This window comes from Cotesia glomerata, linkage group LG2 (genome assembly GCF_020080835.1).
Source record: "Cotesia glomerata isolate CgM1 linkage group LG2, MPM_Cglom_v2.3, whole genome shotgun sequence".
Classification (NCBI taxonomy): Eukaryota; Metazoa; Arthropoda; class Insecta; order Hymenoptera; family Braconidae; genus Cotesia; species Cotesia glomerata.
In genome coordinates, this window is record NC_058159.1 from 19,190,880 (window position 1) to 19,206,096 (window position 15,217).

General features: G+C 28.3%; 2 protein-coding genes and 1 long non-coding RNA gene across 4 annotated transcripts; 1 reads left to right on the plus strand and 2 right to left on the minus strand.

Moving 5' to 3' along the window:
• The first annotated feature begins 2,476 nt into the window (after window positions 1-2,476).
• On the plus strand, window positions 2,477-2,937 carry LOC123258703. The gene is made up of 2 exons (XR_006508119.1): window positions 2,477-2,787; window positions 2,864-2,937. It is a non-coding gene; the product is annotated as an uncharacterized LOC123258703 (long non-coding RNA).
• Window positions 2,938-5,796: 2,859 nt separating this feature from the next.
• On the minus strand, window positions 5,797-6,908 carry LOC123258702 (threonine--tRNA ligase, cytoplasmic-like). Its single transcript, XM_044718883.1, has 2 exons — window positions 6,546-6,908; window positions 5,797-6,036 (listed from the first exon to the last, which is right to left on the minus strand). Exons 1-2 carry the CDS (start codon window positions 6,689-6,691, stop codon window positions 5,913-5,915), a joined length of 270 nt encoding a protein of 89 aa, XP_044574818.1. The 5' UTR covers window positions 6,692-6,908; the 3' UTR covers window positions 5,797-5,912.
• Window positions 6,909-11,910: 5,002 nt separating this feature from the next.
• LOC123258695 lies at window positions 11,911-14,108 on the minus strand. Of its 2 annotated transcripts, XR_006508118.1 has the most exons (3): window positions 13,864-14,108; window positions 12,371-12,579; window positions 11,911-12,023 (listed from the first exon to the last, which is right to left on the minus strand). XR_006508118.1 is itself a non-coding variant. In XM_044718872.1 (2 exons), the coding sequence occupies exon 1, from the start codon at window positions 13,771-13,773 to the stop codon at window positions 12,373-12,375; it is 1,401 nt and encodes a 466-aa protein (XP_044574807.1). In that variant the 5' UTR covers window positions 13,774-13,844; the 3' UTR covers window positions 11,911-12,023; window positions 12,371-12,372. The 2 variants fall into 2 exon arrangements, 1 of the variants encoding a protein (XP_044574807.1); XM_044718872.1 differs by lacking the exon at window positions 13,864-14,108 and having other exon boundaries at window positions 12,371-13,844.
• Between the last annotated feature and the right edge of the window lie 1,109 nt (window positions 14,109-15,217).

The window sequence follows — 15,217 nt, forward strand, 5'->3', positions numbered from 1 at the left end:
AAAAACGTAGAAGAATATTTAAAAAAATACAAAAATGTTATTGTCAGATCATCAAAATCAGGAAAACTGACAACTACTCTCTATAAAAATTTTCTAGAGAAATGTTTAATGCCATATGTTCAAAAAAATAAATTTCTTTTAATTATTGACTCGTGGACAGGACAAATGAAGCCAGAATTATATGATGAAATATTTCAGGATGATAAAAAAATGCCTACATGCACATTTAAAGTTATACCTCCAAAACGTACTCCGTTAGTTCAACCATGTGATGTCTATTTCTATAGACAAGTGAAAAATTTTATCAAACGATTGCAAAGTACCGCTGAACTTCTAGACAAGAATTATGAAATTCATTCCCGAGAGGATTGCATAAAAATTCATTCGATTATTCATCACCAATTGTCAGCGCCAATATTTCGAGACATGATGGAATATGCCTGGTTCGCCAGCGGGCTTTGTGACACAAGAAATTTTTTTACTAATGTCAATGATGGGTGTTTCTCATTAGACCGTTTAAAAATACCGTCTCATTGTAAAAAAGCAGCATTTATTTGTTGTTCTTGGTGTAGAAAAACTTTTTGTTTTGAATGTTTTTATCATAAGTATCACTCAGGATCATGTAATAATATCTCATAATACGTAATTATGAAATATTGCTTTAATTAATTAAAAAAATGTATAATTTTCCATTTAATTTTCGACTTATTATTTGTTTGTACCACCGCAGATAATTTATAGAAATGAAGTTTAAAATTGAAAAATTTTTTATTAAAGAATAATTTAATGTATCAATTATTTACCTATTAATATATTATAGTGCTGGGTAAACTTTGAGTGCGTTTTTCTCAGCCATTTTTGAGTATTGCACTTTAGTATTTCAGAGGTAGTATACCCACATAGTGTACTACCACTACGTCAAAGATTATCAAAATCGGTTTCCCCAAGGTCGTATCCTCCCCTTGTTAGTAAGTTCAAGAAAATGTCTAGTTCTTTACGAACAACGGTTGGTGGGACTGGGTTCGTTAAAGGAACTCCGCTGTATATGGCACCAGAGTTGATTCTTGAAAACAAAGAAGCTACTGTCCATTCTGACCTTTGGTCTTTGACCTGTACTCTTATTGAACTTTACACGGAAAAATCTATTTGGGACAACGTAGAGGATCAAGGACAGCTGAAAGCTATGTAAGCTAAGAAAAAATTACCGGATTTGACAAGGACTCCACGTGAGTTGAAAGAAGTCGTTACTCAAGGTTTAGCTTTTGAACCATTAGAGCGATGCACCGTAAATCAAATCTTAAATATCTATGAGAAGTTTATTTAAAATTTTTGAATTAATGGCGGTTTTTATAATTAGTAATTTAGTAAAAAAGATTACTATTGTTTTTGAGTAAAAGATAACGTTGTTAAAGATTTTTAGTCAAAAAATATCACATTGTTTAATTCTATTTTATAGATATAATTTTTCTTTACTTTAAAAAATGCTAATAATTCTATATTGATGTTTGTTGTAAAATAATATTTTTAAGATTTTATGATCTCATTATTCTAATTAGAATTTTAGTTTAGAAACAGTGATTTTAAGAGAATTTTAAGAAATTCGGGTAAAGATAAAAAGTATCTTCTGAGCATAATATTATCTATTGAAATAAGAAGATAAAAATATAAATATATATAATATTTATAAAGTTAATAGAGATGTCTATATAATATCTTTTTAATTTTATAACATAAGAATTAAGCAAACAATTTCATTTTAAACATTACACCTTTTACATCGAATAGTAATTATTTGATTCTAAATCTAGTAAATCTGCTAAGTCTATTTACTCAGTTACTTATTTATTGTCAGTTATCACTTATAAAGCTATTGATTAACAACAATTTCTTACTTATCCTGTTTATTTTATTATTACCAATATTAATTATGTTGATATGAACCACTTGTATACTCTGATGCTAATGAGTACTTAAAAAATTATTATTTGAATTATTTATGTTAATAAGTTTAATAAATTCAATAAATACAATATCTAAAGAATGAATGATATTTATTATTTAGTTGCTAGGATACTTTATCAATTTAAATAGATTTGACACCTACTCTTTATATGCGTCCATAAATATAAATTAATATTATGTCTAAATCAAATTATGAAAAGTATAAAAAAAATATAAGCATTGATGAGCCTTTTTTAGTAATTGATGATGTACCAGATGTAATAAATTATAGTACTCTTGTAAATTTAATTATTGAATAAGCAGCTCTCAAGGGTGAACGTGGTAGACTATTTCGTGAAGATGGAATAAAATTGGATGAAGTAACTAGAATATGAATTGAATTTTCTAGAAAAGTATTTTTGTAAGTGTATATGTTTATTTTTTTATTAATATTAATAAATTTTCAACTCCTACAGAAATTTTGAAAATAGACCATCTTTGGATTATGACTAATCTGACAAAACTCATATTATTCCACAATATTATAAACAAAATTAAAAACCTCGACAGCCTGGTAAATCTTCAAGATCTTGATCTTTCTTTTAACCGAATAAAAAAAATGGAAATCTAAATAAATTAATAACAAGATTTTGTGAATAAAATTTATCTTTTAGGTTTTATATTTAAGAAAATTTTTAAATCTGAGAACTGTAAATATCACAGGAAACCCTTGCATTTTACCAGACAATTATGATAATTATCTTGTTGCTTACAACCTCAAGTGATTTATTTTTCGTATGTCTTAATCAGCAAAGAAGAAAGAAATGACGCCATCAAAAAGTACAGGTATGTTTCCTAAATATATTGTTAATTATTCTACTCTTATTTTATTTGTTTATAATCATTTTAAAATTTATTGTAGACAAGCAATTATTAAAGTTGAAGAAGTCGAATTAAAAATTAAAATAAAAATGGATAAACAACAGAAAGTAAATAGAAAAAGTCAATATGATTCTCTGTGTTTTGTTGATCAATTAGACGGGGATGAATTTTTTAATACTGTCTTTCAAGATGACTAAAGTTTGTTTTATTTTACTTATATCAGTTATCTCTAAGATTATAATTCATTAGTATTAGAAGAATCATTTATTAATTGATTATTTATTAATAGATATATTGAAAAATCTAAATAATGATACTCTTGAAATATATGAAGAATATAAGAAAAAGTTTACAACAGTATGTCCAGGAATTGTACAAATTTGGAGGAGATCAACACGTTGTTAGGACCAAAGAAATTAATGAATTTTTTTTAGTCGTTCGAAAAGCTCGAGAAAATGTTTAAGATCATTGAGACAATAAAAACAGGAAAAAACGGAATTTTTAATAAATTTTATGATTTAGTGAAATTTGATAAAAAATTTAATGAACAAAAAATAAAAATAGATGTAAAAATAGCGAAAACTCAAGAATTAGCTGATGCTTTCATCGAAAGTTTGACGAATATGTGGACAAAGCTGATGTACAGCGAAGTTGTTTCGCATGAATAAATAGATGATATATTTGAGATTTTTAAGATAAATATGATTGACTTGAAGGATCCACTTGTAGAATTTGTACGAGAAATTTTTTCTCAAATATATGATATTGTTCTCCAATACCGCGAGGCAATAAGTACTGTGATTAATAATTATTTAAATAGTGTTGGAGATTTGACAGTGCCAAAAAATTATGTTGACAATTGTGGCGACGTAGATGTGCTAAACAATACTTTGATCATTTCACATGATATTCATATTCAGGTAATAAAAAGATCTTTCAATATAGAAAAACTGAAAATGATATTTGTATACTTTTTTCTTCAAAGATTGTTGATAACCGCAATGACAGTATCATTGAAAGAATAAACCTTTGGCTTGAAGAGTTGTTACATGAATTCAGCAAGTAAGTTTAACCGATAGATTTTTAATTAGTTACTTTATTAAATTATTATTTTTTTTTTAGACAAGAATGGCTTCGACATCGTCAGCGAATACTCGAAATTTCTCATTTTTTGCAGTTTCAGCAAAAACGGATGCATAATGATTTTTGTATCAAAGACGCATTTGCATTTGATGTTGCAGCGTCTCTCGAAGGATAATTTTAATAATAATTATTTCACAATTTAAATATATTTATTTATTTATACAACGAAAGAAATTTTGTAATAGTACACATGATCGTTGTATTTATTATTTTAAATTATTAATTTATTAAATGTGTACAATTAACAAAAAAACAAATAATTAATATATTTATATAAAATATTAAAAATTAGTCAAATCTAAATTCGTTTTGTTAATTTTCGTTATCTTAAAAATTTTACTTTTCAAAAATAAATTATATTATTCAAAATCGTAACACTCGATTAAGATAAAAATTAATTTATTTTTTTTAAAGCTTCAATATATAGATGCAAATCTTTATGAACTTCAGGCTGAGAGATAAAATTTGTAAAACGAAGGGTATCAGCATCTCGATTTTTCTTCAGCCATTCAATTAATTCACTTCTCAAATTCATTTTAGTGGTATGTCTTCCTACAGCTAAAAATAAAATAATTATAAGTTATAACATACAAACTATTATATAATTTAATTTTTTATTTTGCACTCATCGATTTTTATATTGTTTGCGTGTGAAATTTTTTTTGTGATAGTTTATTAAAAACGAATCCTAAAAATTATCAAATGGCTGTCAGTTTCAGTAATTAAAAAATATAAAATTTTTTGGGACCTCAAAATGTGATCGTCCGATGAAAACTAGATTTAAAAAAATATTTTATAGATGTTATAATTATTAATAACTAGAACTTTATATTTTTGATTATTTTAATAAATAAAGAATACACATGAATTTAGAAAATTATCGAGCTTTTGTTTCTGATAGATGCATCGCCTGAGAGTTTTAAGATATAGAGAAGTTTCATTGTAATCAATTGTTTCCGGAGAGATTTTCAAATGAAGGATTTTTCAAATTGATTTGTTTTCATTGTAGAGTTTTATACTGAGAGTTTTTTAAAATAAAGATTTCTGCTGAGGGATTATAAAATGTAGAGCAATCCTCTGCAGAGATACTCCCCACCCGTTAATTTAACTACTTCTTAAGATATTTAAAACGTTCTATTATTTTTATTTATATTGTAATTATATATCTAATGCATTTGAGTTTGCTTGAAACGTCAGACTGTGCCTAATTCCATCAAAACTTTCCACAGACTTATTATTTTTAAAAAAATTTAAAAAAGATAAATATTGTCGGCGACACTCACTGAATATCCATAACTTATTTTTTTTTTTTTTTATAATTCAGATTGTCTTGCTGAATCGTTTAAATTTATTGTTATTTAATTTGAAAATAAGATGAATTAAAAATTTCAATTCTTTGTTATTCAAAAAGACAATTTGTAAAATTAAATAATTTTAACAATGCGTAGTTTTTGTACGTACACTTGTTTACAGCACATAAATATTAATATTTTTAATTTAATTATTAGATTTGAACGTAATAGTAACGATAATTTAACAGAATTTATTCCGTTTTATTTAATAAAGTGATCGATTTGTTATCAAAGAAAAAATATAAAAAAAAAATATTTCGATATTTGGAATTACTTTTTACGCTTATTAATGACAGATTGTTACTTCCAGATGCTGTTTAGTGTAACAATATTTAATTCGATAATTAATTAATTAAAAACAAAAAAAAGAAAAGGCTTTTGCTAACTTCGTGTTAACTGAGGATCAGTAGCGTTGATATTTTGACTTTGCACATGACAGTCGTTTTTCGGTTTTTTGAAAATTTAAACCAATGGCTCTTGCATAGTAATTATATTACATACAATTATATTATTGATTTGAGTCAGTAAATTTTTCACTTGAGACCAAGTCAGGGCTGGGCCCAAAGCACAAAATGCAGTGATAGATTAGGCCCGTTAGCTTGAGGTAATCATCTGAAGCGTGGATGCATCATCGGCGTTAGCATTGGTCCACCAGGGAATCCCATTCGAGTCGCGAATGCTGGATGCATCGCACCTGGGGACAATGCCCCGAGCATACCTGCAATACTACAAAATATAATCAATTATGATATTCCGTGAAATGATATTGTTTTTATTTTATTTATTTGCATAGAATTGTCATTCTAATAATATTTATGATAATAATAATAATAATAATAATAATAATAATAATAATAATAATAATAATAACACTAATAATTATAATTAATCTATCTGGTACAATTTAGAAAGAAGGAGAAAACATTGAAGCAGGACGCATGCAGATTATTATAATCAAAGTCTTTTTTGATGATTAATCACGTACACGTTTTGTGTAAAAAATTTTTAATTAATTAATTAAAAAAAAAAAATAAATAAAATAGAATTACTGAAAAGAAAATTTTTTGACGTTAGAGATCCGAAGACTCCGATACCTGTACTCAAAAATAGAATTAAAATTAATTTATAAATTATTGATAATAAAGATAATAAATATTTAAATAAATAAAAGCGTTTATCAACTACTTTAATCACAACACCAGGATTCCAAGCTATAAAATTGCTCACCCGTGTGTCTGATGAGGACAACGAAACAAATCAATCAACGGCCCACATCTGTAGACTGTAGTAGTTGGAGTCTGAACTTTTTCTTTCAGTATTCTCACTTTGAACTCGTTGTACTCAAACATCTTCAAAAAATCTTCTTTAGTCATTTCCAGACGCTCAAATGGTTGCCTTTTCTTTTACAATGTCCTTCCACAAAGATTCAAGAAAAGGGAAGTTCAGGGTTGAAATTTTCTTATCTCCAAGATGCAGAGACAACCTCCGTAGACACGTTCCATTGCTTCGCTCAGTATGTGAGCACTGGAGTGCCAAAAGACTTGTTGACCATCAGGGCTGTCAAATTAGAGTGATTCCAACTTGCAATCACATTCTAAAGGTCTGTCAAGATCCCACAGTTCATTGTTAATCTTAGTAATCATCGTATTCTCAGCAAGACGACAATCACTACTCACGATTCTCAGGATCTATCCAAGTTTACTATATATGTAGACTAATTTTTTTATGATTTTAATTTTTGTCATAATTTTAATTCAAATTTTTGTTTTTCAATCAATGTAATCGCATACGCGCTAGAAAGAATATTTCAAAAAAACAACAAAATTTTTAGAGCCAGGATTACGTGTAAGAAACACTCTGAAATCACGTTGAGCTATAACTTAATCAAATTGTTTTAAAACATAAAACAGTATTCCAAGAATAATTAAAAGATTGAGTGTTTTTGTTTTCGATTTTTTTTTTTAATATCTTGATATTTTGTTTGAAACTATGTATAAATTTTTAACAAATTTAAGATTCTAAAATAAAGTTCAAGACTTTCTTCGACATTCAGAAGTAATTGTATGTCAGGTATCAATTGAAAAAAAAAATTTTGGAAAAAAATTTTGAAAAATGCCAAATTTGTCAAATTTAAAATTTTCGAACATCGTCAAAAATGACAATTGACATCAAAATTTTGGCTCAATTTTTTTTTGTATAATACATTGTACTAGTCTTAAAAGATCCTGAAATTTTTAGAACTTTTTTTTTCTTTAAATGTGAATTTTTGAATTCAAAATAATTTTTTTTTTGTTTTTTGCTATTTCTAAATGAGGTTCAGGTATGCGAATACATATTATTGTAATTTTGAGCATTAAAAAATTAAATACACGACCTGGAATTATTAAATAATAAATTGGTTTCAACTTCTTTTTTTTTTTTTTTTTTCAATAGCCCCAAGTGTCCCCTATCAAACAAACGAAAGTCTATTCCTGTATCTATAATAGCGTTCGAGATATTACAAAATCAAAATTGAAAAACTGGAAAAATTTGAAAATTTTGAATTTGCATTTCTTTTGAAAAAAAAAATTTTTTTTTTCCTTTCACAGAACTTCGTTATATGATAAAAGAAAACTTCTGACCAAAATTAGTCTAAATCGAAAGGGTTTGTTTTTAATTATTGTTTGATTTGACATGGAATTACCCATAAGTAAATATTTTTCGTTAATAATTAATAAAAATTAGCATTTGTCAAATTATTAAGAATTTTGGACAAGCATTTTCTTAAATATATGCATATTATTATTCTAAAGTTAATAATGGGTTTTTAATACATATAAATGGATTTTCTTGTGTTTAAGACAAAAACAAACCGTAATTTATAACAGTCTGGTTTGCGGCTCGATATCTGAAAAGGCTTGACTTACGCAAAATTTCAATCAGACCTTTTTTGTAGAGCATTCAATTGCCCATAAGAAAAAGGTTTAGTTTTATCTATAAAGTAGCTCGTTGTCACGTTACAAAATTCCAAACTTTGAAATAATATTTTTCTATGTTATTTAAATGGGAAATAGAAATTACATGACGCCACCTCTAAAAATTAATATTAAGAGCTCATATTTTTAGAGGATCATCTTCTAGAGATACTCTGACGATTTCTCAATGTTCGTTGAAAAAAAAAAAAAAATATTCGATTTTTTTGATTCACTCTAGTGAATACATTGGCACACAGTGGAACCAATGTATCGACGAGAAGAAATGGTAAGTCGTTCGAAGCTAACATCGCTGCAATTTTGATTTCAGCCCGACGTGTTTGAGTTTCTAAATCAGACATTTCCGAGATTGATGTTAATTTGCTTGACGAATTGACATCTTTCCAACATTTTTTATGCTGATCAGATCATCGTGGCCATTTTTTAATTCTGAATGCTTCTTCTTCAACCATCCCTTAAATTGACTCTGATTCAACCAGTTTTCATTAAATTTGTTAAGTCGTTTTGGTGTTTTTCTTTTTTTGACTTCAGCGGATGTTTCTGTGTTTGTACTAGTACTGCTACATAGAACTTCATTACTGACCGCATTATTGTCCATTACCATGTAACGTTTATTTTGTTTATTTCTAAACAAAACTAACAATCAACATAATAAATTTATAATTATCGGAGTGAGCTCAGCGGGCTCCAGGATTCCATGGTAGGTTTCTTTAAAATTCAACCCTTAGATTATTTCCAATTGAAATAAATAAATATGATTTATTTATCGATAAGAATACATATAATAAAATAATATAATTGTACACGGAAAAAAAGACTCTGTCAAAATTACAGAAAAAACTGTCAAATTTACAGATTTACCGCTGTCAACCCAAAAATGTCAATTTTACAAAGTTAAAAATGTTATTTTCACATTGTGAAAACTGTCAATCTAAAACTGTTAATTTTACAGTTTTTCAATGTAATAATGTCATTAAAAAAATGTGAAATTCACTTTTAAAAAAAAAAAAGTTAAATTTATGTTAAAACAAAAATTGAACTTGTTATTTATGAGTAAGATTTTCACATTTCGTGAAATGTAAACAATAAACAAAAAAATATTTTAAAAATTAAAGTTTTAACTGAAAAAATTAGGTCACATAAAATAATTGTTCAGATCTGCAAACCATAGAAAGTAAAAAGCATTAAGATACATATAACTATAATAATGAATATTAGATTTATCTATACTGTTAAGAGAATAAGCAAAATTCTGTGGCCAGTGTATTTATATGATAAAATGGGTTTTTATGATTAAATTTGGTATGGTTGGAAAAGTCTTGACCTGGAGTTGGGCCTTTTCATGATTTAATATCATTCTCACCAATAGTCAATTTATGATGATAAGTACTTACACAGAAAAAAAAATTAACTTGATTCAAGAGAAAAATTCTTGAACGAAGAATATAATTTTGAAGAGGGTAATTGTCTTGAATCAAGACGAAAAATTCTTGAATTAAGTAAAGTTTCCTTAAATCAAGAAAAATTTTCTTAAATCAAGAATTTTTCTACTCAAGCCAAGAATATTGAGCTCTTCAAAAATATATACTTGATTCAAGAACATTTTTTTTCTGTGTAGGCTGCATTCAAAAATGCTCTATCCCTAGATACATAATTAAGAAATTACCTTGTATCTTATGAACTATTGACAGTTTTAAAGATATAAACTTATACCGATGTTACACTCATCAAGACGTTTCATTTGAGTACCCACATCAATTTTTCATATATTTTGTATATTTATATATATTATATATATGTATATATTAAAAATATATCAAAATGCATGTGGGTACTCAAGTGGAAGCTCTTAATGAGCGTAACATCGGGACGAGCTTACACACTGACAAAAAAAGTACTACTCTTGAGAAAATTTTCTTGTCACAGGAATATATATTCTTGATAATTTTCAAGAATATATTTTCTTGTCTCAAGTATTGATCGAATTAATCGAAGTATTTATTGTTTAATTCAAGTGAACCTATTTGTTTGTAAATCTATCGAAATTAATGCAAAAATTTTATTATGATAAATATTGATATTTTTGTCAAAAAACTAAAATTCATCTCAAGGTAGTACCTCCACGAAAAGCATATTTCAAGAAACTTATGGAATTTTTATCGAAAGATAAATATATTAATAATTCACCACCAAAATTTCAGATCAATTCACTGCACCGTTTTTGAATAATTAATTTTCAAAATTGCATCTTTGACACGTAGGGGTATAGAGATGGTAAAGTTAGTATGAAATCTATTTGCATCACTTGAGTGGTACGGAAGATTTCATACTAACTTTACCATCTCTCTATATACCTCTACGTATAAAAGATGCAATTTTGTAAATTAATTACTCAAAAACGGTATGGTGAATTGATCTGAAATTTTGGTGGTGAATTATTAATATATTTATCTTTCGATAAAAAAAATTCCATAAATTTCTTGATATATGCTTTTCGTGGAGGTACTACCTTAAACGATTTTTGAGCCAAGAAATTTTTTCTGGACAAAAATTTTTTTCTCAGTGCATCTTTAAAAATATCAATAATTAAGAAATAACTTTGAATCTTGTGAACTATTGACATTTTTAAAGATGTAAGCATTTTTTCAAATTTTTTGTTTTAATCTAATTTTTTTTTTTTTAACTGAGGTCTTTTGCTTCATTTTGATTTTTTTTTCTTTGTTCTCAGCGATACTCAAGACTTCGGGCGATACTTAAGAATAGTGGTTTTCCCTCGACGATGTTTTCTGGGAGGCGAATATCTAGATTTTGATGACATTGGCTTAAAAAAAAATAAAATTTGTTTTCATATGATTTTTTGGGGAGAAGACCGTCGTACCCCACAAAAAAAAATTTTTGTTTGATTTTTTGCAAAATTTCGACTGATTTATTCGAAACAGACAGAAAATAAACGAATTTGATAGTTAAAAGCCGCAAAAACCGTCTTGAACCTTCAAAAACCGTTAAGGGGACCGTCGTGCCCCAGGCTCCCCTAATTAACTTTTTACATATTATTACTGTAAATTTGACAGTTTTTATCTGTAAATCTGACATCTTATGGTTATGTTATTTTCACATATTATTTATGTAAATTTGACAGTTTTTCTTTGCAAACCTAACAAAATCTGGCCATGTCAATTTAACATTCCCATATCTGTCATTTCCACAGATTATTTTATTCCGTGCACTGACTAGAAAATATAAATAAATTAATTAAATTGGAAAAAAATTGAGTTGTAAGAAATACATTTATCTGATATAAAATTTCATAAAAAAAAAATTCAATATTTACACTTGCATGTATATATATTTAAAATACAAAAAAAAAAAATAAATTATTAATTATTTACAAATATTTTAGTTAAAGTTAAATCACTAATAGTTTATAATCTCTGTGTTTAATAAATAAATTTTACTTATTTATCACCAACGAATTTATTGAATATATATTAAGGGGCACAACTAGTGTAACGGCCTAAAAAAAAGGTGATTTTTGGGAATTTTTATTAAAGAAAATACTTTATCAATTATTTCAAAATTTCAAGAATATATTTATACATGTTTTAAGAATTCATAGTGAAATTTTTGAAGAAAAAAATTAAATATTTTTTAAGTTATCGTCGATCTCCAACGGCGCGAAAAAAAAAAGGTCCTTCACTGCTGCAGTGATTCCGGCCTTCTCCGTGGATGAAATCTAAAAAAAAATCCTCGTTAAACTAGATAAAATTGTCTGTACAATGACCTACGATAAAAAAATCAAAAATTGACAATATGGCGGCGTTTTAAAAAAATAGACGAATTTTACACAAAATTTTGGTCGTTTTGGCCTGCCAAAATTCGATTTTTGATCAGATCAAAAAATCGATAGGTCATTGTACGGAGAACTATATATAGAACATGTAAAAAAAATTCGATAGTGATCGGATCATTTGTTTTTGAGTAATCACTGCAGCAAATTCGGAAAATGCTGTTTCGAGAAAAACGCGTTTAAAGATAAAATGATCGTTTTCACTGTTATAAGTGGTTTAAAATCATACTTACAGCTAATCTGCTATTCCAGGGCCATATAATTCACCTTCCTCTTCTTCGAAAAGGGCTTGTTCAGCTGAAGAAGCTTTTCTTCGAGAGGATCGACCTTCTTTTGAAGAAGCCCTTTGGCGATGATCAGCGATTCGTATTCTCGTGTTGTCCTTAAGAGCCGCAAAATCTCTTGCTGCAGGTCCAACTATCACTCCCATTAGATTGAACATCTTCAAAATTGACGAATAACCGTCATTAAATATTGCAGTTGCGAAATTATTTGACAATTCAATAGTTTTGAAGCCATTATGAAGATGCTTGGGTGAAAAGTGCCAAAGTAAACCGTTGTAGCTTTCATTGTTGTTTTGAGTATTGTTACCTTTACATCTATCAAGCAATTCATGTCGAGATAAGTCTTCATAAATAGGTTTTATAGCTTTTTGTACTTCTGGATCCAGTGGGAGGTAATCGTGTTTAAATGTACTAGTGATTCCTTCAGCTTCCGCGCGGCGATAAGCGCACCAACTTTCAGCGCCTTCTGGACAATTTTTATGATTTGGGTTTTTGTCAGTTGAACAGAAATGATAAAATGTTGCCCAGATTGCTTTATACATTTCATCTACATTATCTTGATTCCTCATAATTGCCAGACCATAATATTTTTGGAGTTTATTTATTAAATTTACAGTTAACTTTTGTGATGTTTTACTTTTTCCTCCTAAATTCTTATTAGTTTTCTTTACATTTCGGCAACGTGTTCCCATTCTTTTTTTCACATGTAGATAGCATTCCAATTTAGCAACAGGAATATCATAAGGATTCAAATCTATAAGTCCTTTGTGGGTAGCACTATCACCATCACCAATATAGCGGGTATATTTTACACCATATTTACTAATGGAACGACCAAACATGTCTTTTACACTATCCACTTCCATTTTTGAGGCAGATCCTTTATGATTGACATCACATTCTTCTTCGTGTAATGATAGCCATTCCTCATAAGCTTCAGGTTCGCTATCTTTTTTTTTCTTCCAAAAAACACAACTCTGACAATATGTAGATTTTACGCATGAATCAAGAATTTTCTTGCTGTATTTTCCTGCCAGCGTAACTACTCCAAAACGGGAAGTATGGCCACGTTTTTTCCAGGTACCGTCGCCGCTAACAGTCAAATTTGTCTCCGAATTTTCTTCCTTTAATGTAAGCTCTTTTTCTTCATTTATAGCTTGCTGCATACTGAGCTTACAAATGGTTTCGGCTGCAATCTGTAAATTCGTAAAACATCCCGCAAAAGTTTGGTCGTAAAATTTGCATGCTAAATCCATTAATCCACAGAAAAGATTTATCCCATTTATTCCGATGCCCAATAGACGCATCACAGCAACAATACGTCTATTTACTTCAAATGCGTTATCAATCATTGGTCCAGAATTAATATACGAATTGCCACATTCACAAATTATAGCAATTTTGAACCCTAGGCCTCTTGGACTTGCTTGATTGAAGTATACCTGAGAGCCAACAATAGAAACTGGAATCGTGTTATAGGGGCTGGAAGGGACAGTAGACTCTGAACAATACCTCAGGTACGTCTCGTAGCTAATGGGACTCTCTAGCTGCCGAGCGGCTGGTCTTTAAAATGTTATAACTCAAAAACTATATGAGATATCGATTTGAAATTTTAATATGTTATTTTTAAAGGTGTAATCTACCGAAATATGAAAAAAAAAAAAAATCGATTTTTTCGAAATTTCACACTAGTTGTGCCCCTTAATGATTTACCTCATCATCTTTATAGTCGGCTTTATGTCGTTTTTTTTTTGCAACCAATTATCCATACTTAAAAGCCAGTAAGAATAATTTTATTTCTAGAATTAATTTCTACCAAATGTATATTTTTGTAATTTAAAATACACTATGAATACCGTATGTAAAATCGTGAAAAAAATTAAAGACAAAAAACTTTTTATTCTCTCCGACTCGAATATACGCAATTTATTGTAAGCTAAAAATTAAAACAATTGAACAGCGGCAGAACATATGATCAGCATTTACAATACAATAATAAAGTAGTGTACGTTCGCATTATTGATAACAATTGCTGTTAAAAGTTAAAAAAAAATTATTAGAGTAATTATAATTAAAATCAAAAATAAAATAAAAGTAAAATAAATATTAAAGATATTGAAGTAATAGCAGTGTATAGTGTTACATTTTATAATTGAAAACCTGTAAGATTTTTTAAAAAAATAAATTTAACTTAAAAAATAAAATGCAGAATTATGTTGAAGAAATCCCTGAATAAAAAATTCTCCAAATCCCTGAATAAAAAAAAGTATTGAGACAAAGAAAAAAGTATTGAAAAGTATTCGATTGACAAGAAAACCAATTTAATTAAGCTTAACTGGTAGAGCCCTTGGCGCGTAACCGAGAGATCTGGGTTCGATTCCCAGTCTGGGCTGTCTGATTATTTTTTCAATTACGAAAAATTCCCACTGAGTAGGTCCCCTCCCCTTTTCCCCTATCCGTTCTTTCCCAACTCCCTTAAAATTTGCTTTGATATGGCTCTTTACCGTAAGATGGACGGTGGCGTTGTTTGCTCGGTGGGTCTTATATACGTGACTGAATAAAGTAGTCAGTACTTGTCTCGGATAGCTTAACTGGTAGAGCCCTTGGCGCGTAACCGAGAGATCTGGGTTCGATTCCCAGTCTGGGCTGTCTGATTATTTTTTCAATTACGAAAAATTCCCACTGAGTAGGTCCCCTCCCCTTTTCCCCTATCCGTTCTTTCCCAACTCCCTTAAAATTTGCTTTGATATGGCAATACTTTTCAATACTTTTTTATCTTTCTTTCTCTTTGTCTCA